The sequence below is a fragment of the Anomalospiza imberbis genome, chromosome 1 (genome assembly GCF_031753505.1).
Source record: "Anomalospiza imberbis isolate Cuckoo-Finch-1a 21T00152 chromosome 1, ASM3175350v1, whole genome shotgun sequence".
Lineage (NCBI taxonomy): Eukaryota > Metazoa > Chordata > Aves > Passeriformes > Viduidae > Anomalospiza > Anomalospiza imberbis.
In genome coordinates, this window is record NC_089681.1 from 41,138,954 (window position 1) to 41,163,858 (window position 24,905).

Below are 24,905 nucleotides of genomic sequence, written 5' to 3' on the forward strand. Positions count from 1 at the left end.
TGCCAATAATTTTCTTTTCAAAATGGAGTCAACCAACCCTTTTATTCTCTTCTCTGTTATCAGCGGCATATATCAAAACTATTTTCACTCTTGCTGCTTGCCAGCTAAGGAGATCTCATTTTGTTCTATCATGTTTCTGGTTCTATGTAGACAAGGAATATTTCCCAAACCCCTTCTTAGTTACAAATTCTACTGTGCTACTTATTTCCTATGTTTTGGGATACTAAAGAGTTAACGATTTAGCCATGACACTTCCTTTTCTTTCCAGTGGATAAGGAGAGTATGTGTCTTACAGAAAATATGGCTATCTAGTGAGTTTTGATTATAAAAGTATTCATATGTGAAAATGTAAAAGAAGTTATTTAGCACTGGTAACACTGCATTGGTAGACTTGTGCTCAACAGGAAATAAGAATGAAATAACAGGAGCAAACACAGAGACGGAGACAAAGAATACAAAGAGCTAGCAAGAAGCTGATAAAAGACTAATAAAAATATTGGCACTGTTGAAAATAATCCCTTTAATAATATGAATTTTCCTAATCTTCTAATGCTTGGGATAGAAGATGTCAACATGCAAAAGAAAAAAAAGCAAGATCTTTTTGTAAGCTGAAAGGGTAGTATTTCTGGAGCTAAAGGGTTGTCTATTCAAATCTAAAGGGAAAAAAAGCACGCATCAGAGTTGTATTTTGACAACGTAAGCCCAAAATGGCCAGAGAAGATACACAGAGCAGGAATGAGGCAAGTTGGTTTTTTTATTATTTGCTGCTGACCTGGTCAAGATGCAAACTGCCTCCTAAGTCACCCCACTATAAAGACCGAGTGGTATTATAACCAGGAGTAAGTAGGAAGCCTCCACGAGTCTGTCTCTATGGTTTAAAAAAAATGTAAGCATAAAGAAAATAAGATTTGATTTATTTTGGTTTGGTCTATGAACTTAAAAAGGTGAAGGGAAGTGGGTTTTGGATCAGAAGACTAAATAGAGGTCAGATAGCTATAATTGCTTTAAGATAGGTTTGACAATCTATCCAGCTATGTAAATGGAAAATTATTTTACTGGTAGAGCTGTCTGCAAGCCTGGATGTTCTAGAGTTCTAGTTGCTATTTAAACAACAGGGAATACTCTTTTTTAAATTCAAATTGCATACTCTGTTTTCCTGACTGCTGCTTATTATATTTTTGAGATGAAAATGCTGTTTATGGTTACTGTTTGGTAAATGAATGAGCTAATACCCATACTGCTGCAGCAAGAGTAGTTAGCTTAATTAAGGTGCAGACATATTTTGCTAAATAGTCTGGAGAGGTATACTGACTATCTCGTTAAGCACATAACTTTAAAAATAATCTGTTTATAACAGCTTGTCAACAGCCTCTTAGGATTTGGCTTGCTATAATATTTTAAAATATAGTTTATGTTTATACAGCAATATAAAGATCCATTTATGTTAATCTAGTGCAAAAGGAAATAATTCTGATATTAAACATGCATACACACTGTGATTTATCAATTATTTAAAGAGTAACTGGAAAAGAATGTTAGCTCCACAACTCTATAGGTGTTATGTCAGCCTAAGGACATATTTCTTGTGAAACATTCTATTTATGATGTAAAAAAGAAAACCCTTTAAAATTAATATTACTACAGTTACAAAATAAGAAAAAAATTTAAATGGAATTCACATACTATTTAAATATAAACTTGAGAAGCCACCTGTGTGTTTTCTTCCTGTCACAGAACAAAATAATTGGTAAAAGTAATGTATTAACTCCCTGTAACATCTTCATCACATAAAAATATGTACAGGTGAAAACCCAAGCATCGATGTAGGTCACTTGTACTTAATTTCATTAATATAAAGCAAAGGCCCTTCATATTTGTTTCATATTTGATTTGTTTCATATTTGTAGTTGCATTTACATGATTCCTCTTGTAATAAAAAACTTCATTACTTTCTTTGCAGATACCTGGACTATCTCAGGAAAACTCATTTCAACACCTCAGAACACTTCATGGAAGTCACTAATAACATTAATATACGAAATGGGATGTGAAACAGTAGAACAGGTATCTGAATGTCAGGTCTTTTTGTCTCTTCATCAGAACTTTTCTTTGTGAATGGTCCTCATTAAAATTATATTCATAATTCTGGGGACCTTTACCAATAAAATGCATCTTACTAAAGGTTTTGAGGATTAAACTTTATGTTCCTTTTTTACCTTCTAGAGAGAGTTTAGATTATTCAATCATTTTGCTTCCACAATATTTTGATTACCTCCCTCCTCCTCCATGAATGGGAACCCTCATTTTATCTTTTTCATAATGCATATAAAAGAAGAGAAACATTTTTTCCCTTTCTGAACAAAATAGTAAAGCAGAGGAATGGACACTAGAAGTTCTTCTAAATCTACACAGCTGCTGTAGGCTGGTGTTCCAATGAAGAAATATTAAACAAATATATATTTAGAACCACCCAGTAAAACTAGTATCTTCCCTATGCAATAATAATGCTATAAAAAGACTATAATTATCCCCAGATACATCTGTACCTGGGAAGGGAAAATAGCAGCCACAATGAATGGGAATGCAAAGAAGAAAAGAAAAGCAACAAATATTTTTATTTACACATTTTATTCAGCAATGAATGAGTCCATTGCTCATGCAGACCAAAACATTTTGCATCAATCTGACTTCCCTGAAGCTATTTTTTTCACAAAAATTATGCCACAAGTTAAATAGTTCAAATGCTCCAAAATGGTGGGGAACAGTTCCTATGAGGTGTGAGAATCTGAAGAAGCATGGCTTTTAATTTCTTTTCAAAACCTGAGAGACATTCTCATTAGTTTTTAATACTTCAGGGAATTGCGAACAAAGACAGAAGAAGGGAAAGGAGTAAAGAAGGCATATCTGAGTACAACATTCACAAATACAGAAAATCCCCAGCTGCTAAATTAAAGACATCTACATTGGCCTATTTTTGCTGATCCTTCTCTTTCATGGAAAACATGGTTGCAAAAATTTATGTGGACTTCTCTTGTACTGTTTGTATATCCACACAATGTACCCAGCCTTTCAGTTGTGCTAAAACAGCTGTTTTTGGGACTGCACTGTTTATAATATCAGAGAATTAAGCTGGGTTAAAAATCTGCAAGAATAAAATTTACTCTGTAGTATGGGAAGTGAAGTGTCCAATTTGGTCATGGTAGGCAATACCGGAGTAGCTACCCAGGATAGGCAAGCTGCAGGAGAAAAGTATTTATCTGCTACACTTAAGCATTATTCCTGCTGGGTGAATCCCACCAGACAGTATGGATGAGCCCCCCGTCTCCTGTCAACAGTGCTGGTAAGAATTCTATGCGTGGCTCTATGGAGAGCACAGAGAAGAGCCTCTGGAAGAAGCACAGCCTCAGCTCTGTGCTATCCCTAGAGATCCTTTGGCCAGCAGTGAGGCAGATGACATCAGGCTGAAGCTGAGTAGCACAGGGAGCTCCTGTCTCTCATCTCAGGGTGACTCTACCAACCTGTAGGCTATTATGCTAAAGTACCCTCTTGCCATTTCCTGTTAGAAGTGGGAGAGTTAAGTATTTAATTCAAGGAGATGGAAATACCCTGTGGAGATATCTGCAGTCTCTATATAGTTAATGGGATAGAAGTAACTGCCTATGTTAGAAGGATGAGTTCACTTCCTTCAAGTCTTAAAGACATTTTTAATATTCCTTTATTATATTGGGAGATTGGGTGGAAAGGATCTTGCTTTTTAGGGACAAACAGCTACCATTTCCATCACATTACGTAGTTCAGGTAAAGTAGAAAGTAGTTACAAAAAGAGAAGTCTAGTTCCTTGGCAATCAGATACCAGAGAAGAAGAACTGTTGAAACTCCTCTAACAATGTTAAATCGACTGAATTATGTGAGAAGTGGCAGCATGTTGACACACCACAGGAAGTTTTTCATCCTTTTTATTACTTTACAAAATTGCTTTAGGAAATAAACACTGTGAAACCAGTATTTTCTCCTAGGCAGGTAACAGATTTTTCCCTGGAGTAAACAGCCATAAACCTGTGTGTTTGTTCACCACCAGACTTATAAACATTTTTGGAATGTGGACATGTTTTATTCTGGTTTTTTTATTAAGATTTGTCATCTGTACAAGAAAGAAACTAATGAAACATGCAAATTTATCACATCTACATAGATATGTTGTACATATTTAAATCTACTTTTGAACAATGTGATCTATTTTTGAATGGTCAGTGTATAATGGAAACAGTGGGCTAAAAGGACACTTTTTATGGTCTGTGTGATTTCAATGCATCACACTGGAAGAGAAGTAGAATATCTATCAGTGATTAGAAATATAAATAAGGTTTGCCTTCTGACTTTTAAGAAGTAGCCTTATGAATGAAATTGGAATTATCAAGTGGATAAGCTAAACTGTGTATATGCATTGACCTTACATCACTTTTCTGCTAATACAGCTAAAAGTAAATGTAAGGATTAACACAAATCAAATTATCCCCCAGTTGCATTTTATCTTGTATTTTATGACACTGAACTATTAAGTAGTCACAGGTGAGATGGACAGGCATTCTTTAACTGCCTGGTTGCCTCCTTTCCAGCAGTATTTTAAGATTTCTTCATCCTGTGTTTCTAAAAATTAGTGACTGCCTTTCCTGTCACAGGAGGTCTCATATAAAAGTAGAATTTAGGATCCTGTTATGTACTCTTTAGCACATAAAGTGCTCTCTTGACAAACTACCCAAACGGAATTGGTAATTGGCTCATAAAAAAAGCAAAATTGGGGAATAAGAATTACATGATTGCATATATCAAATATAAAAATGTATATTTTTTTTTAATATTGATCAAATATATGTGATTAAGAGCTTCTGAGACATTATTTCATATAATAAAGGACTGCAGGCTTTATTTTACAAAGAGATGGAGCAACAGAAAGTTGTTTCATACAATTTTTATTGGTGAAAGCTGTATCAAGTGATTTCATAAATGCAGTAAAGAAAAATTTCCTTTGATTCACTGGACTACCGTTCCTTATTGTTATCATTAGGGAAATGGCATGTCATTAGGCAAATGGCAAATGCCATTTTATAGCCTGCAAAATTGTTAAAAAATTTTGTAAACAATTAGAAAAAGAAGGAGAAAAGGAGAAACCTTCGTGCACTCATTATAAACTGTTCAAAAACGTAGTAATTCTCAAAGGAAATTAATCGTTTTTCAGCGCAGTAAGTCAGAGAGTACCATGCACTGGGAAATGAGAATGAAACAAGGGACTTCATTCTCAGTTTTTCAAGCCTGACTTCATGACCTCAATGACAGCCTGAAACAAGTTTTGGATGTAATTACCTCATTCTATGAAATAAACAAACTGGTGAGAAGAACCAACAAAACACATGCAATCATGTTGGTGCCCAAATAGGTGATCAACACAGCTATAATTTCAGACATTTCAGACTTTCCCCACAGGTGTTTGCCACTTAATTACCCCAGGTATTTTTAGGAGATAAAGAACTTGTCACATAGTTTCATAATACCTTTTTTCAGCAGACAAATGGCAAGTCCCAAGTACTTAGGGCTCATTTCCTCTGCAGCTTACTGATCATCTGTCGTTTTGCCTATCTGGGCTAATTTGCTCTAACCTCTTAAACCTATCCAGGAATGGCTGGAATCCCTCTCTTCTACCCCACACCTCTGCCTCTTCCTCTGACTTCATTCTGTTCCGCAGGCAAATATAAGCTGTCCACTACTTGAATGCACTTGCTCTCTGTGGCACTTTATAAAGCAAGACAACCAAATGGAGAAAGTGCTTTCAACACATTAGGCTACTAATAATGTATACCCTGAGGTGCTTTATAGCTTTTTGAGTACATTTAAATTTCTTTTCATTCTTTTTGTCTTTTAATCCTCTGGTTGTGGAAGAAAGGCAAAACTTCTGATGTAGCCACCTTTAAAAATATACTTTTTAAAAGTGAGTAAGAGGCAATGGATGTCAAAACAAGGTAACATTGCTTTAAATACCAATAATTATATTTGTATTTGTTGTGGGGTGTTTTTAAGATAGCAAAAAGAAGAAATACAAAAGGAAAGGTCATTATAGCCTAGCTTCCCACTTCCCAGTTGCTATTTTATCAACAGCAGTTTGTGATTCAACAGCACTTTTAACACATTCTCACTGAAAATAAACCAATGTGGAATATTGAACATTTTACTGCACAACAAAAACTAGGTTACAGTAGCTGTAAGTCTCCAGCTGCTACTGAAAGGGCAGCTTGGCATTTTGGCATGAAAGGGCAACTTATAATGAGTCCTTTCTTCTTCCATGTGTTACCTCTCTGCAGACCCCCAAACAGCTTACCCTTATTCCCAGTTAGATTCCTATTTCCTTTATTTTTGTCCTCATTTTTTGCCACTTAAAATCAAGCAAGAGGTGTTGTTTGGTTTTGGGTTTTTTTCCCCTAAATGACAGGCTTCTTATTACCTTTCACCAAGGTGGAATGTTGACAGCAAACGTGACATTCCTCCAAAGTGTCTTGCAACTAAACAGATCATAGTTTTTAATATAATGTGTTAACTTAGGCTTTCAATAATAATAGAATGAGGGAAGAGAAAGAGTCTCAGAGCTTCATAAAAATCTGCAGAGAATAAAGAACATATTGAATATTATTTTGCTTTAATTTAAATACTTGCACAAGGCTAAAATTTAATTTGACTCCATACATAAGAGGATGAATCAAAGTGCAGGGATTCTTTATTGAATGAGAGAATCATATATAAAACTCAAAAAGTATTCTCTCTGCAAGAATGTTGCTTTTTTTTGAAAATTAACATTAAACTGGTAAATTTAAAATGAAGGGCTTTTGATTGTATTGTCTCCAGGGACATTGCTTCTCCTAAATTGTATTTTAGAATACAAATAGAGGTGTTACTATTTTAATCAGATATTAAAGAGTACTGCAGAAGTTGTGCACTTGTATACAGCAAAGCAAAAAAAGATACTATTAAAAATAACATGAATAGATGTAACATTTTGCAGAGGAAAAGAAGGAAAATTTAATTTGTTTTGAAAGCCTATCATGAGTACTTGAAGTCTACACCATATATTCCAAAGCAATACTGCAGGACTGCATGTCTTTATGATGAGTGCTGTCACTGTAATCAGAATGTGTCATAACAAATACTCTAACTATGAAGACAGAAGTTTCTTGTTACAAATTTCCCAGATAGTTCTGGAATAAATATTCTTGAAAAAATATTTCTGAAAGAAATATTCTTTTCTTGCACTGTTTTCCTATTTGCTTCATTTTCCTTTAGACTCAATTATATTATAGAAATGCAGATGAAACACTGGAGAAACAGCAATACAGTTTGGCAAGATTTAAATTTCTTTGCAGCTAAATCAGTACATTTAAGAGGTTGTAAAATTATCCACAATTCTTTAAACTAGGTACAAAAATAAAAAGTTTGTAAAATAAGACACATCTTAAATTGCCAAAAAACATAAGTAAATATCAGATAAGGCCATATGTAACACTTGATAAAAGTGACATAGAAACAAATGTGGTATTATTGTGCACCTGATAACAACCTTCATTTTTTAAAAAGTGAAGAAAAATAGGAGTAATTTATGTTATGTAATCCTGATGCTGCATTGACTTCAATTATTCATGTAGATCTACATGCCTTAAGAGAATCATATATGGAGAAAAATGGCAGCAGTATGTTACAGGTGTATCAAGTTCTGATTTTTAAATTTTCCAAGAAAGACCTCAATATCAGTACTGGAATGACTATCTGTATAATCTTCCCTTTACAAGGTTGAGAATGGAATGCAGAACAAAGCTCAAAGTGTTAGAACACTGTGACCACCTGAATGGCTAATACAGCTCTAATAAGTGTTCAAGGTATATTTACCTAATAATGTCCAGTTTTCTGAGAATTTATGTCATGGGAAATGTGAATCATGTATGCAAAAATATTCTATTAGTAATACATTATAGGCTTCCTATAATTCTCTCTTGTTTTGGCCTTCATTTTATAATGTTTTCGACTTCTAAATTACTGAGAGTATTTGATTTTTGCACTACTACGGAATATAACAAGAGGTTTGAAACTAATGTTGGTGCTTTTGGATTTGCTTCAGACATGCATAGCTGAGCAACCAAAAAAAGATAAATATTATTGCAATACACAGATCATAGGACATTTAAGAGCATATAATCCCTGAAAACTCAAAAATTACTAACATTAGAGCTTTCTGATGGTTTGCCATTGTATTGCAACTAAAAAAACTAAAATATTAAATCTGTTAACTTCACATGAGTGATATTGATTTATTAATGTAATATAACATTCTACAGTATGTCCTTACTGGTGGTAGCATCCACCAGAAAAAATAAAACATGTTCTACTAATTTGTTTCAACAGTTTGCTTACACTGAATGTAGTCCTGTGATATTTTATTCTTCCTACAAGTGGAACAGATTGGATTAGTCTAATCAGGTTTTTCTCCTGGCTTTCACTCTTTGTCTCCACTTCTACCTAGAGAATTAAATAATCCCTGTACCCAAACTTCAGCATTGCAAAGATAAGGTATTACTATTTTTTTTTCTAGTGGAAGTGAAACAATTTTGTTGTGTGTTTTGTGTTTTCTTTTTTTTTTTTTTTTTTTTTTTTTGTCTTAGCAGCAGTTTCTTTCACTAGGTACTAATTTCTAAGCATACCAAAAAAGTTCAATTGAACTTTTAAATTCTTCAGAACAAAGACTTAGGTTCTGGAAAACACATCCATTGCGCCAATACCCAGTTTTGTAGACCTCTTAATCCTAGCTTTCATGCTATTGCTGTGCTTCTACCATCAACTGTGTGTGTCTCATTAATTTCACAAATGTGTTATTTTACCCAGAAAACTGCAACATAATGGGACAAAGTGAAGTTACTGTGAACTACATCTTGTAAGATCTTGCGGACATTCTCAAGATAAGCTTAAAACTTTTTGCCACCTCCTGCTTAGAAACTTTATCATGTCATTCCTGTCTGATGAAGTTCATGTTTCTTTGCTGTCAAGTGCTGGCTTCAAGGTAAAAAGCATAAATATGTAATTGTTGCAGTGTTTTTCACAGAAATTATGGAAGAGGAAAGGGAAAAGAAATATTATTGCCCTCACTATAGAAAAACCCGCCACAGAGAAAGCAATGGGCAAATAACAAATACTGAGTTGTGAAGATAAATTCCAAAAAATTCTATGAAGCAATATCCTAGAAATTGCTAACTCAAATGTACTTTTTTTATTAATCTTTTTTGAAAACGATCCAAAATGTCTGACTTCCACTGTACTAAAGTCATTAAAAAATTTGCTTTTAAATTTCCTGACAATGGCAGCACATGAATTAGGGATGTATTGGAAATTGGTGGTTCTTTATAGAGCACATGATCTTGGATTATTTTCTTAGACTCTTCCATAGTGTAATTTCTTTAAAAGCTACATAACCAATTCCATACTGTCCTCCTAAAATTCTGTAAAAAAAGAGATGTTAAAGACTAGAAATCAGTATCAATTACCACCTAAATTAATACAATTTAAAAGTTCATGGAAAGGCAAATAGTTCATCGCTGAATTGAACAACTGAATTGAAAATTCCTACTTGAAGCATTAGCAAGAAAAGAAGCAGCAGCTTGTTCCCTTTTTAAATGGCTTTGGACAGCCATCCAAATTGGCAACAAAAAGATGTAGAACCTCATCAGTTCATAGAGGAATTAGAGTTCCCAAGCCCAGGCTCAATCTAGCATATTCAGATTTCAGCACATTAACTTCAGTATCAGGATTGCTTAGACAAAACTTCAGGTTTAGTATAACCCTTTGGTTTTTGAGGCTACTGATAAACTTGGTGAATTTTTAACACAGATACAATTCAAGTGACTAAATTTGGAGAGGTATCCATCTACAGAAATGAATGTTACTTATAGATTCATCACCTCATCAATTACAGTGTGATATTAAGTCACTTCCAACAGTGCAATTATACAGTATGCATTTTGGTTGCATACCAGTATACAACCCCATTCATGTTGTGCAATTTTAATGTATTTCACCTTATACGAAATATGAGCTTCTGGGGACCAAAAGAAATTAAATTAGCAATATCACTCTCAGTATCCTTAAAAAACTAGAGGACGCTTGTGTTAACCTTCTGAAGATGAAGAAAAAGAGGTTTGTCTGTTAAAGATATCTGAAATGAAGTATACTGCATCAGTCAGCACATGGATTTTTTTAATCTCTTCTTAATAGTCAAAATATAATTTCTATATCTCTGCATAAAAATTTTAACTATCTTTTTTGCATAATAATATGAGTTCTACCTTGTATTGTACAATGATTAGTAGTATAACCAATGCAGGAAAAATATTTGCTTGCAGACACCATCTTCCATGCTCCATTCAGTTAGCAACATTGCCTTTCAAAAATGGTCATCATGTCAAGGCATTTTGTTTTAGCTTCTACTTCTGCATTTCTGTTATGTCCTTGGTAGATACTGGCTATACTGCTGATCCTGTAATTCAGTCACATCATGATTGTTTCAGATATGGACATGTTGGATCATGAGAGAAGGGTTTTTTGACAATATCCTTACAAAAAACTGTTTGATTATAGGTTCAACAAAGTATTTTGGAGCCAGGGTGTGTGGGAAAAGGTAAAATAATTCAAATTTTCTGACTCAGACTAGTATGTCATCTTTTTTTTTTTTTTTTGGTCAAAAATATCCAGGCATGTCTTTAGGAGATTTATTCAGAAAAACTCGCTTTGGCCCCTCATAGAAACAAATGACAGGTTATCAGGATATATCTCTATCTCCTTAGGTATAAAGTATGAACTCTCCACCCTAAGGTCTTTTACCAGTCAAAGGAAAGACAGACATGTCCTGAGGGAATTGATTTCATTATAAAATGGACGTCAACAGTAAATAATAAGATTCACTCTGAATTTTCTGCTTTAAGACATCTAAAGTTAGGCAAGAGAAATCTCACCAAAATCTACAGAGACCAGATTTGATCCAAGGGTAAAGGAAGTGCTTTCATAAACAATCTTGCTGTTATAGTCCTTTTTTCTGATTCTATCTTCTTTTTTTTTTTCAAAAGATAGATAGACATGAGAAACATCATATGAGTGAATATTTTTATGAGCTGCATGGTATTTTAATGAAACAAATTATTTCCTGTAACATCTAGATAGGAATGAGAAGTTAAATGAAACTAAAAATTGCTCAATTTTTCCAAAGAAATAAAAAATTCCTTAACTCACTTTGTTTCTTTGGCAGCAGATGACATAGTAAGGGAGAATGACTGTGAGTAAATGCCTCTCTCAGATAGGAAAAATGCTAACATCAACAGAATGTGCATGTCAATAACCACCTTATAAAGAAAATAAATACAGGGACCTCTAATCACATCTAATCGTTCTTCTGTGCAACAGTTTGAGTTTTCTCCCCCTCTCTGTTCCTAAGGTTTCTTATATTCACTTATCACGTATGCTGTCAAATAACTAATTCTTTCTGGCAACTGACAATTTAAAAGAAAAGTATATTACAGGAAGGAGAGTGTCATTGTTTTCCATGAATTTGTAAGAGCTATGAACAAATAGGACAATTCTAAAAATAGACCCATGGATAATTATCATAAGCCCTAACTCTCCTGGTTACTTTACAGGATATCTTTGGGAAAAGGTAAGTACAAAGGCTGGTATAACAGCTGTATAATTTAGGCTATTTACCTCTCATAAAACATTAGATAATTTCCTTCTGTATTTTATGGAGACCAGTGTAGAATTATAAACTGTACTCAGAAAAAATTTCATGTAACAACACTGCATTGCCAAAATTCAAGATATGCTAAGTAACTATAATTATAGTCTCATCAGAACTGAAGTGTTTCAAAACACCTGTAAAATTTTGGTGCCTCTGCCTACTGTTACAAGCAAATAAATCCACTGATTTAAGTAGCAAGAACTTTTAGTAGACTGAAATAAAGATGGCAAGAGAAAAAAAAAACCCAGAAGCCTCAATTGTCAGGATGCCTAGTGAGACAAGAAAGGTTCTACATAGCAACAGAATTTTAAGTATGAATAAATAGCCATAAAGTTCACTGGTACTGCAGGGAAGCTTGCAGATGGCAGATGAATTCATGTCTGTCATGTTTTTATAATACAATGACTTTTACATATTGCTGCCAGATGGAACACAGTTTAGCATCTTGATTATCAATCTCAAAAAAATACAGCTTCTTTCAATGTGTTCCCTATATTTTAAACAAAAGCAAATTCAGAGACAGATTTGGGGAGCTAAAGCAGATTTAAGGAAATATAAATTAAATCCTCAAGGGCTTCCTTGTTATAACTCAATTCAAAATAGTGGAGTTCCCCATGTGTTCTCAGTTTTTTAGGAAAACCACGGAAGGTATTATATGGATTTCTATACAGGGAGAAACACATGTTCATTTTAAATAGAAATACATCTCAGGCAGGTCCAGAAGACCTCTTAATTGAACTTATTATTTGAAAAACTTTTACGTAACTTTTATTCCTGCTTCAACAAAAAGTGGTATCTATCCCACATGCTCAAAAGGTAAGAATGCAGTGCATGAAGCACAAATGCATTTAATCGTTGCCGATAATGAATATCTATATCTACACCACAGAAGCATCTTGCCTTTCCCATTGTGACAAACGATACCTAGACAGACCTAAAATCTAATTCAGATCTGGTTATACCAGCTTCTGTAGAGATGTACTATGAAGAAAGCACAGAATTTTTGTATTTTCTATGAGCTGCTGCATCACACCTGGCTTCCTCCTCTTGTATTTCTGGTCTTTGCTTCTAATCTTAATTGGTGTTCCTACGAAGCGAATAACTGATAGCAACAAAGTGAATTATATGACTGTAGGGAAGAATATTTTCCCATTCAATGGTTTCTCACAGAGCCTGATTTGACAACAAACTTGAGCTGACTTCTCTCAGACAGCCTCAAGCATTGTTTATATGCAGATAATTCTGTGTGTGAACCCATTAGGCTTTTATGACAGTTATAATCAAATATGATTGGGAAACCTTCTGGCTTACTTGGATCCATACTTACATTGTGCTTTGTGAGGTTGGAAATGTTACTTGCTATTGCTTGTAGCCAGTCAATACAGTCTTCAGCAGAGAGACACTGAATGATTCCACTGCAAACCCCATCCACAGCAATTACTTGGAATGCATTTTGCCTATAGACATATCATAACAGATCAGGTCAGAAGAAAATTTTATCTTTTCTAGCATATCATCTTAACAATACTTGTAAAAATGCTTTTCTTTCAACTACAATGAAGGTCAGACAGTGAACAGTGATAAAATGCTGCTTTTCCTGCTTTATAAATACCTGACATATTAAAACAACCACGCTAAAAGGTCAACTCAGACAATATTAAGCTTCCATAAGGCTATAAAAAAATTCCATAGACCAGCTCCACAAAACCTTAACCATCAGGCTGTACTACCTCAGAAGCTGAACAAGTGATAGAGCTAATTCATATCTAAGACTTAATACTTTAATACAGCAGGCTACAGAGAAGGAAAGAGCATTGCAAACCATAGGCAGTAATTTGGGAAATTCAGTGAATACCAGTATCTTTTTCTCAACACCTTTGTTTTATTTTTTTAATACAGTGTCTAAACACATTTGGATTACTGTCTGGAGGCCCCTTGTTGGCTGCTCATGCTTATAGAATTCTCTTTCTCTTCTAAACTACTGATTTAAAACTTGGAGAAGTCAAAATTGATCAAGTAGCCTTAATGATTTTTCCAATTGCACTTCTGATCATTACTAAAATACACTCCTACCTCTGCCTCTACCCTCAGCACCAATCCGGGAACATATAGAAAAATCTGTCATGCATTATATACTGATTTTCCACTTCCAGGCACTGAGCAATTATAGAACAAGAGAAAATTTTTCAGATGCTAAAGCAATAAGAGACCTAATTTCTTCAGTAAATTGCTTTATTTGCTAAAAGCTTTTGTAAGGTTCACAAGTCTCTGTCTTCAAAACCAAAAACCCTCAATAATAATCCATATCCCAGAGTAGGAGATTACTGAACATACAGAGAATACCAAGTTCCACTGCTGACATTATGCTACAAACCCAACTGTTAATGATCAATTCATAGTTAGGATTAAGTACATCATTCAGATTCTCACATTTGAGAATGGCTTAAGCAAAGTGCCTGTTATCTCCAGGGTAACACTGAGTGTCACTAATGACAGCTTCTGGCATCTGAAGACAGATATCAATTTTTAAAAGCTGTTTGTTTGGTGTCTTTTACGTCTTAAAATTTTATACTAGTTGTACACAATGTAAGGCTAATATTTGTCTTCATTCCATCCATGAACAGACTGTTTCTTCAGTCAGGAGGAGCAATAGAAATGAACTAGAGCCATGCCTTTACTTTGAGTGTTCTAGCATGAGAACCAGCTTTTGCAGGATAATGAGGCTTATATTAACATGATCTTTCAGGGTTCTTTGGTTTATTTAAATCCAGCATTTAGTTGTCTTTTCTAGAGGTAGTATTTTTCTTTAAATTCACAAAAATACCAACCAAGAAAGACTTCTTTCAGAGACTCATTTTCACAATAATTCTAGTAAAGTTTTGAGGAAGATTTATTAAAAGAATATTCAGGTAGTGTTGTTAGCATTTATTTATTCTATCTTTTATTTCAGATGGCTATAAATATAAATAGCAAAACTTTCCAGAATAAATTTCTAAATCCTTACATGAAGACCATAGCATGGGCTCAAAATTGTTGATTATCTCTTTTATGAAAAAGAACACTAATTTCAGGACTTGCCTTGTTTCTACACAGTATATCATAAATCAAAGCAGGGATCTAAAAGATCTATTAATGTGTAACAATAACACAAATACAAAAAACCCAGATTCAATCCTCATGCACATATTTCCCTTGGACTACAAACACAATGAATCTGGTGCATTTGAGGCATCAGATTGTTCCTACTTTTCCTAGGAATTTGATCTGTGCAAGTACAAAATCATTCATCCATAATGTTATTACCCAAGTATCAACTCCAAATTACTCAAATATCAATAGTATGATACATGGTCACCTAAAAAATTACTTAGGAATGTGTCTTGGCAGTAGATAGCCTCATATTATTGGATTAGTATTTTCTTGAATAATCTACCAGCCCAAGTCCATAATACCATGCAAACCTGAAAACATAATGCATTAAATAGTTGTTTTGTACTAAATTGAACAAATGGTAGACTAATCACTTTATAATACACAAAAAAAATTGAGAATGAATAAACACCTATTCAACTACATGTTTCAGGTTCTGGGCCTTCTGGAACACAAAAGCTATATTTGCAAATAATAAGCTTTGCAAGATTAACCTGAATGTCTTCTAGAACTCTGTATGAATACCCTCCAGAATTTATGTGTCCCAACCACTCCACTGTAAAAGCTAGAACACGACTATGAGGTTTAATATTGTATGTGAGAACAACATATTTCCTTATCAAACTCTGAATTATAAAAAGTTAATAGGCTTTACATAGTGAAAACAGGCTTGTAAATACTAACTATGGAAAATGAATTAACTTTCATTTCATGTTGCTTCCTTATATTATTTTTAATATCCTTTCTTTTACAGTGATGTTTCTAGCAGTCTCTTATATAAGTATCTACCTTTCTCTCATAACAAATTCTGAGAGGGAGTAATATTTAAAAATGTTTACAGCAATTTAAAATAGTCACATAAACTATCTTGCTAGCAACATAAAGTGTTGGTTCTATGCTTTAAGAACAACCCTCTCTCATACAGATCCTGCATTTTTGGGTTTTTTTAAGATTCATTTCTCAATAATAGACAGAATAGAAGAAGACAAGGAAAAATATCAGAGTAGTTTTTCAAGGTTTGAGTATGAGTTCAGGTATTTTGTTTCATATTAATATACCTTTATTTTCTAGAAGTTCAGATCTCAGGTATATCATTACTACCTAAGACACTTCCTTTTTATGTACAAGTTTTATAAGATAAACGTTAAGCTTGTTTTCTCTTGATGCAGAAGACTGAATTTTAAAACCCTAGGTCTATGAACAGCTACTTATGTGCTAATATTCCATGTGAGTAGTTCTATACAATTCAGTACCTTATCTGAAGTATACAGTAGAATAGATCTCAGATTTGACTGTTATGGTTTTGGATGCTTTATGCTTCATTGTTAAATATGGAGCTGAAGGCTTTCACAGAATTTAGTAAAACACCTCCTGCCTCTCTGGTGACCTGATCCTGCTCCAGTTCAGTTCAGCCAAGAACTGAAGCCAACCTTTGTAGACTTTGGTTCCCACCTTGCCTCCCTGGGCCAGCCACTGTTCCTCAACAGACTGAGGTTCATGCAGCCAAGAAAATATGATCCTGCTATTACTTGTCAAAAGCTGCAGGCTGGCTTTAGCTCTGCAATGATCTACAACTACTGCCTAACCTGCACTAATTTCAGCTCTATGAATAGGAGAAATGGCTGGCAGACCTAGGCAGTGTAATGCTAAGAAACAACAGTCCTAAGAAGCAACTGAGGCAGCGGACAGCTTTTGTGCAACTTTCAAATGTTTACTGAGTATCAATAAGAAACAGTAATATTAACTACACAAAGAACCCAAACAGATTGAAGAAGACTTCTCTTACCCCACTTTCTGGGGGTTTCATAAATCCACTCCTAGGGAATTCATTAGAAGAAATTATGGAGAAACCTCTTCTGTACCCATACACAGCTTTCCTACAGATAATGTCTTTACATACTAGAGCTCACAGAAATATTTCAGTATGAGAACTTCATTCTTATATATACAGCTGATAAATGAATCCATATAATAGCTAGATGCTTAAAACTTTTAACAAATATGATCTTATATACTTGCCTTGTAAGACTTTGTACTTTCAGCTACTTTTATTTTTATTTCATTGCTTTGCAAACAGTAATTATAACAGAATATTTTTGTCTTCCCTCCTAATTTATTCTGATTTATTAAGATAATATAAAATTAAACAATGTCAAGTTCTAGGTCTGTATTGGGTCTTTCTGAAATGAATTTTATTTTTCCCACAGCAGCCCTCATAGTGTTGTGCTCAGTATTGTTAGGTAGAAAGAAATTGATTACACAACAATGTTTTGGCTAGTGCTAAGCAGTGTTGGCACAGCATCAGAGCTGTTGCCCCAACATTCCCTCTTCACCAACAGGCTGGGGAATCCAAATCTTGGGAGGGGAAATAGATAGGAGAGCTGACCCAAAATGATCAAAGGGATATTCTATACCATATGACATCTGCTCAGCAATGAAAGCTAGGAGAAAAGAAGAGGGGGGTGCATTAATTAATTATGACACTTGTCTTCCAGAGCAACTACTACATGTACCAAAGCCCTACTTCCCAGGAAGTGACTGAACATTACTGGCTGATGGGAAGTAGAGAACAAATATTTTGGGGTTTTTGCTTCCACATATGGCCTTTGCTTTTGCTTTATTAAACTGCCTTTATCTTGACTCACCAGAATATTTCCACCTTATTTTCCTCCCCTCCAGCCTGTTGAGGAGGGGAGTGATAGAGAAGCTTGGTTGACACTTGGAATCCAGCCATGGTCAACTCATCACAATGATGCAATAAAAGTTAAACCTCACTATGAGCTTTGGACAGCTATCCCAGTGATTGTGACAAATTTGCAATGCAATTAAATGTTAACACATGCAAAGTAAAACATGGGAAAAAATAACCTTAGCTATATGGGGAAAAAAAAAAAAAAACAAAACCTCCCTACTGTAGCTATAAACATAAAACAAAGAAGTACAAGAACTGGGAGATGCTTATCTTGCTCATGGTCCTCATCTGAGTATGGCTGCAGCTACTCCTGTGCCTGGACATGTATCCCACAGATTTGGACCTCTAGGCTGACTTCCCAGCCTAAACTGAGCCCCACCTGACCATGATAGACTCCTCTGAAGACTGTCCCTAAGACTTCTCTGTTCCTCTATGGGGAGCAGTGGGGTAGGATCTTTGTCTACATGGACAACACCTTGTTTGGCCTCACTGCCACCCTCTCTCTTGGCTTATCTTCTCCATGGGGCAGTCAGCCCTTGCTGCTCTCAAACAAGATTATTTCACCCAATGTAAGTATCAAATGATGTATTTAACACAAACAGAAGGAAATACATTTAAAAAATATAATCACATTGCAGAGCTCAATGCCATAATGCATTGCAAAAATCAAAGCTACTTAGCAAGAAGCTTTTGAGGACAGGAGCATTAGCAGCTATTAAATATGATGATGTATGTTTCATCTCAAACTGTAGAAGGTGCTGAGCACCAGATGGAAGTAGAACAATCACCTATCATCTCCTCACATACCAGCTCCCAGCTGATGTCAGAGGAGAACATGAGCCAAGGTGGACCTAGAAAGACCTTTATGAAAGCTCCTATATTTCATGTCTCAGTCAGCTTCCATGGAACTAATAATGCAATTTCTCCAACAAGGCAACTCCCTAGGTCATGCATCTGTCAACCAAGAAATCAAGTTTCAACCTTCAGAACTTCTTTACCTGCACAAATCTGATCCTGGAAGGTACTGGGAAAATCTTGAATGAAGAAGTGGAATTAATCGAAGATCACACCACCTCTTCTCCCACCTAAGTCCTGGCGATGCTGGCCATGAGGAACATGATAACGTATCCTAAAAAACATTAAAAGGTTCTTCTCAGTTTTGAACTTGATTTCAAGTAATCAGCAGATGTAGAAAGAATGAGATAAACTTCAAAGACTTATATTGAATTTGGAAGTGTTCCATTTTTTCCAAATCACTTGTCATTAGTTCTAGTGAGCACTGGAAAGATTTTGAATAGGACCTCTAAATTATTCACAATACAACCATAATTCAGTTGTTTCCTGTGGCTCTGTACACATTTACATACATATCTTTTCTAATGATATCACCTCAAAACATGGTAATTGGGAACAGAATTTAACATGTGATGAAAATTGTCAAAATTGTCAAAACTACATGCTGAAGTGATTAATATTTTAATTTTACCTACTTACAGAAGACATTGCTTATATGAAAACTGAACTTTATCATGTTTATGATAATATCTACAAAGAATGAGTATTTAAATACCTAGAGACTAATTTGATCGGTATTTTTAAAGAATATAGGTTTGCATGAGAAATGCTTATAAAAAGTTAAATTATCAACATCTGTTTCTCAAAATACAACACCTCGTTCTTTAAAAAATGCTTTATAAAATAGTGTTAATGATGATGTAATTTTTCTGAGAGAGCACGATTCTTCAAAGTACCTTCTCATAGCAACAAAGTATGAGGAAAAGGCTGAGGTATTTAATGCCTTTTTTACCACAGTCTTTAATAAGACGACCAGATATTTGCCTGGTAGCAAACCTCTGAGCTGGGAGACAGGGATAGGGAGCAGAGTGAAGCCACCATAATCCAAGGGGAAATGGTCAGTGACCTGCTGCAGCAGTTAGGCATACACAGGCCTATGTGGCCAGATGGGATCCACCAAAGGATAGTGAGGGAGCTGGCACAGGTGCTCAGCTAATCACTTTCCATCATTTACCAGCAGTCCTGGCTAACTGGCCAGGTCTCAGTTGACAAGAAATTGGCAAATGTGAGGCCACATACAAGACAGGCTAGAAAGAAAGATATGGGGAACTACAGGCCTGTCAGCCAGACCTGTGGCAGGTCATGGAACAGATCAACCTAAGTGCCATCCCACACCATGTACAGGACAACCAGGGAATCAGGTCCAGCAATAAATTACATAAATTAGATGCAATAAACCATAAATGACAGGTTTATGTAAGGCACATCCTGCCCGATCTCCATTTACAACCAGGTCACCAATCTAGTGGATGAGGGAAAGGCTGTAGATATTGTTAACCTGGAGTTTAGTAAAGCCTTTGGCACAGCATTCTCCTGGAGAAGCTGGCTGGTCATGGCTTCAATGGGTGCACAGTTCACTGGGTAAAAACATGGCTGGATGGAGAGGCCCAGAGAGTGGTGGTGAATGGAGATACATCCAGTTGGTGGACAGTCATGACTGGTGTTGTTTAGGGCTCAGTGTTGGGACTGGCACTGTTTAATATTTAATATTGATGATCTGGAAGAGAGGATGAAGTGCACCATGAGTTCAAAGCTGACATCAAGTTGGGTAGGACTGCTGATCTGCTGGAGGGCAGGAAGGCTCTGCAGGGGGATCTGGACAGGCTGAATCAATGGACTGAGGCCAGTTGTATGAGATTCACAAGACAAAGTTCCAGGTCATGGACTTTTGTCACAACAACCTCAGGCCGCATTACCGGCTGGAGGCAGAGTGGCTGGAAACCTGCACAATTAGAAAGGACCTGGAGGTGCTGGTCAACAGCAGCTGAATATGAGCCAGTGTGTGCCCAGGTGGCCAAGAAGGTCATTGGCATCCTGATCAGAAATAGTGAGGCCAGTAGGACCAGGGCAGTGACTGATTTGGCACTGGTGAGGCCACACCTTGAGTGCCATATTCAGTTCTGTGCCTCTCGCTCCAACAAGGACATTGAGGTGCTGCAGTGTGTCCAGAAAAGGGCAACATAGTTGGGAAAGGGTCTGGAGCACAAGTCCTGTGAGGAGCAGCTGGGGGAGCTGAGGTTGTTTAGCCTGGAGAAAGGAAGGCTCAGGGAGACTTTATCACTCTCCACAACCACCTGAAATGAGGCTGTAGCCAGGTGGGGGTTGGCCTCTTCTCCCAAGTAACAAGATATAAGTAAAATTAAACCTGCTGATTTACATTATGTTTAATCTTAAATTTAATATTTTTTCTTACTGGTATCTTCTATATTATAAATATTGCCAAAATTAACTACACCTTCTATTTTTCTAGAGCGTGCATTCTGTGTAAGATCTATGGAATTATAAAGCTTTGAACTTTACTTTTTCATAAATGTTCATATATCTTTTATGTATATGAAACAAAATATCCCAATAAATACCTTAGCTGAGCAGCAAGCCTTTCATAGATAGTTCACTTATTTAAAACACTGAATTTCTGGTGAGAAATTGCACAGATTCAATAAAAATAAATAAATTATTGGCTAGGAAGACTACATCTTGAATTTTTAATGTTTTCTCTCTACTTCTGGGAACCTTTCATCACCTGTGATTAAACTTAGGGAAAAGATGAAATGCTGTAAAAGTTCAGGTACAAACAGTAGGCCTAAACATGGCTTACAAAAATGTTAACCCTAACTTTAGGCCGCATAACTATGTGAACTGTTGACAAAAGACCAAAGTCTTGTCTACTCCAAGACAAGACTGAGTCAAAAGCCTCCTTCAAGTGAATTAACAGGACTATAAATTAAGAAACAAGACTATGGCTGTACATCACAGAATCATGGAATGTCTGAGTTGGACGGGACCCATAAGTATCCTCAAGTCCACCTCTTGTCCCCGCACAGGACATCCCCAACAATCTCACAATGTTCCTGAGAGTTTTTTCAAACTCTTCTTGCCCTCTGTCAGACCAATGCTTTGACCACTTCCCTGGGGAGACTGTTCCATTGCTCAACCATCCTCTAAGCAAAGAACCTTTCTCTAATATCCAACCTACACCTCGCAGCCACAACATTCCTGTCACTGGTCACCATAGAGAAGAGATCAGTGTCTGTCTCTCTTCTTCCCCTCACAAGGAAGTCGTAACTGCAATGAGGTCTCCCCTCAAGTCTCCTCTTCTCCAGGCTGAATAGACCAAGTGACCTCAGCCTCTTCTCATACAGTTTCTCCTCCACACCCTTCACCATCTTCGCTGACCTCCTTTGGAGCTCTCTAAGAGCTTTGTATCTGTTTTATATTATGGTGCCCAACACTGCCCCCAGCACTCGAGGTGAGATCATCCCAGTGCAGAGCAGAGCAGTGCAGAGCAGAGCTGGGCCACCCTTGCCTGGCTGGCCATGCTGTGCCTGATGCACCCCGGGACAGGGCTGGCCCTTCTGGCTGCCAGTGCACTGCTGACTCATATTCACTTTGCCATTGACTAGGACCCCCAGGTCCCTTTCTGTGACTCTGCTTATCAGCTCCTCATTCCCCAGCCTGTCTGTACATCCAGAGGCTGCCCCTCCCAGGTGCAGAATCTAGCTCTTGCCCTTGTTAAAATTCATATGGTTGGTGACTGCTCAGCCCTCAGATTTTTCAAGATTTGTCAGATTTGTCTCTGCAAAGCCTCTCTGCCTTTGAGGGAGTCAAAATTTCCTCCAAATATTTGTATCATCTGCAAACTTATTTAGTATCCCTTTGAGTCCTGAACCCAAATCACTGATCAAAATGTTGATGAGCACTGGGCCTAAGACACAGCAGAATCTCACTAGTGACCAGTCACCAGCCTAAATTCACTCTGTTCACTATAACTTTTTGTGTCCAACCATGGGCCAGTTGCTCACCGATTATTTTTATCCAGCTGTCATAAGTCCTCCTAGGGAATATTCTGAGAAAAACGAAGAGCTGTGGCATAAGAGTTGTACATAACTTAGGAATTCATACAGAGTTTTGGTTTTATGAAGACCTCTGTTCCCATGACAAGGGGACATGTCAGAATCACATTTTGGTCTTCACTTGAAAATTTAATTTAGGGAATTTTACACTTGTGATACTAGATTATATTATTTAAACTGAAAGAAAAGCACTTGGTTTCAGGGAATTATTGTTAGCTCAAATGGAAACTACAGATCATCTAGATCAGTTTTGACACCTGCAAAAAAAGAATTCACATATGAAAGCATGTTTTTTATCATAAAAGCAAAATTAGAACTGTAGTAGCTAGTTGAATAAATCACCTTAGGATCTACTGACATAGCCTTTTTACATACATACATACCTATATAGACTCCTGAGACAAGTCTGCTTTTGTTGTTGCTGCACAAGTGACATATATTTTTATTGTTATTTGATATCAATTTTATTGGTGTTATTATTTATAAATTCCACTTCCTAAAATGTGTATAATTCTGAAGGGTTTTCCAAATTATAATTGTATTTAAATCTTTGGTATTAATATTTAAATCTGTGGGCTATTTAAAAATTTAATAGAAAAATATGAAAGTACAATAAAACAACATGGAAACTAGAAATGGCTGCTCAATATGGCTTACATTTCAGGTTTTAAATTATTTTCTTAAAAATTATGATCTATACTAGCTTATTTATTCTGTGCTTTTTCTATTTTCATCTATCACAAAACCAAATACTCAGGAAAAAAAACCTTTAGAACTATATAAAATAAAGAAAATGTTGCATTTTCTAGCTAAGAAAAATTTTTCAAGTCCCTTGTTGCACTTCAAAGGCATCTTTTAGTAGATATATGACCAGACACCTGTAACATTTTATCCCAGACACACTCTGCTCCATGTTATCCCACTTCAGATAAGGTTTTAAGTACACCTTACCAGAATTAAAACACTCTCACCTTAAAAACAGGCAAAAACATACACCTAATCATCTTTTGCCAAAAGCTTTAGATAATGCATGCACTATAAGTAATGGAAAATGCTATCAAAAACTTTTCTTACTTTTTAATAAATAGATATATATTCATTTTAGAGAATTTTAATTCCCATGTAGAGAAAAAAATGTAGAAGGAAAAACTTTTGCAAAATCCATACTGCCCAAGTAAAGAGTAATCACTTGCATCCAGGGACAATCTCAGCTGTAATAATTTGTCACATTTTAATTCCTGGCCATAATTTCTGGCTACTCTTTTTTCCTCTATTAGTACTCCCACTAAGCATGGTTATACTATAATTATTCTTCTGTATAATTCTATCAAGTTCTTACCGTGTTGTTGGGGTGGTAGTTGAGATGCAAACCACTGTCACATAGAGGAGAGGATGTGCCACTGCTTTGGTCACTGGGAGCACCTAATACAAATACAAATTCACAAGAAAATTCTTTTTTGTGATGACATAATTCAAATTTGCATATGTATGAATGCATTCTCCCAAAACCCATATAACTTGTATTATATATAACATGAATTTACTTTCTCCATTCAGCCAGTATCAGATTTCTGGCTTGAGTGGATTGCCTTTGTAAGCTAAATGGAGGCTCAAGGATACCTTTCCCAGTCCTTTGATTAAAAAAAGTTTATGTCTGCTTGGTAAGGAAATAAAAAAACCTACAATGTTTCTTTCAAATTTGACAGTAAAAAGGGAAATGTGTACCTTCTCTGTCAGTTTTTACTTGAAGGAATTTGTCAGATAACCCTTTTTTTACTCTCAGTGGAGTTAACAGTTATAAATGCTCTTCTAATGGTGTAGGAAACTAGAGTGCTATACCTCAAAAGTGAAATTATAGGATCCATGCAAATGCACATTCCTGTGCATCACTCAGGCTAGTCTGTGGTACCACAGCCTTTCATAAAAGGGACAAAGGTACTGGGATACATTTTTATTTAAGAATACAGTGTTCTGATTTTTTCCTTGATTAATTTAAATTTAATATATAAGCAAAAGACAATACAAAAGAAAAAGACAATATTGCATCAAATGTTTGTATAAAATGCTATTTCATGATTTAGATTATTTAATTCCTAATAACTTAAAATCATAGGCTATAAGTATTGAAATCAAATATTCATTTTTTCATTGCTTTAAACTTGAGCAATTTAGTTCATTCTCTTAGGGAGCAGAGAGCAGAAGGAAAGTAGAGGTGGCAAAAGGCACAGGCTGATATATAAATATGCTTAGATATGCTGCAATTGTCTATAATTATGCATCCACACTCACAATTTAATATAATTAAAGGAAGACAGCTGTCTCT

The 24,905-nt window shown here is 35.6% G+C and overlaps 1 protein-coding gene across 7 annotated transcripts in view; it reads right to left on the reverse strand.

The window, feature by feature from the left end:
• The window catches only part of SNTG1 (syntrophin gamma 1), a 317,995-nt gene that overhangs the window by 83,680 nt on the left and 209,410 nt on the right, over positions 1-24,905 (reverse strand). For all 7 annotated transcript variants that reach the window (XR_010998668.1, XM_068189107.1, XM_068189098.1 and 4 more), the window contains 3 exons: positions 23,922-24,004; positions 18,653-18,783; positions 13,140-13,269 (listed from right to left, as the gene is read on the reverse strand). Coding sequence is in view for 6 of the 7 variants with exons in the window: in XM_068189107.1 (XP_068045208.1) it covers positions 13,140-13,269; positions 18,653-18,783; positions 23,922-24,004 (344 nt within the window). In the remaining variant the exon portion in view is untranslated. The remainder of the gene's footprint in view (positions 1-13,139; positions 13,270-18,652; positions 18,784-23,921; positions 24,005-24,905) is intronic.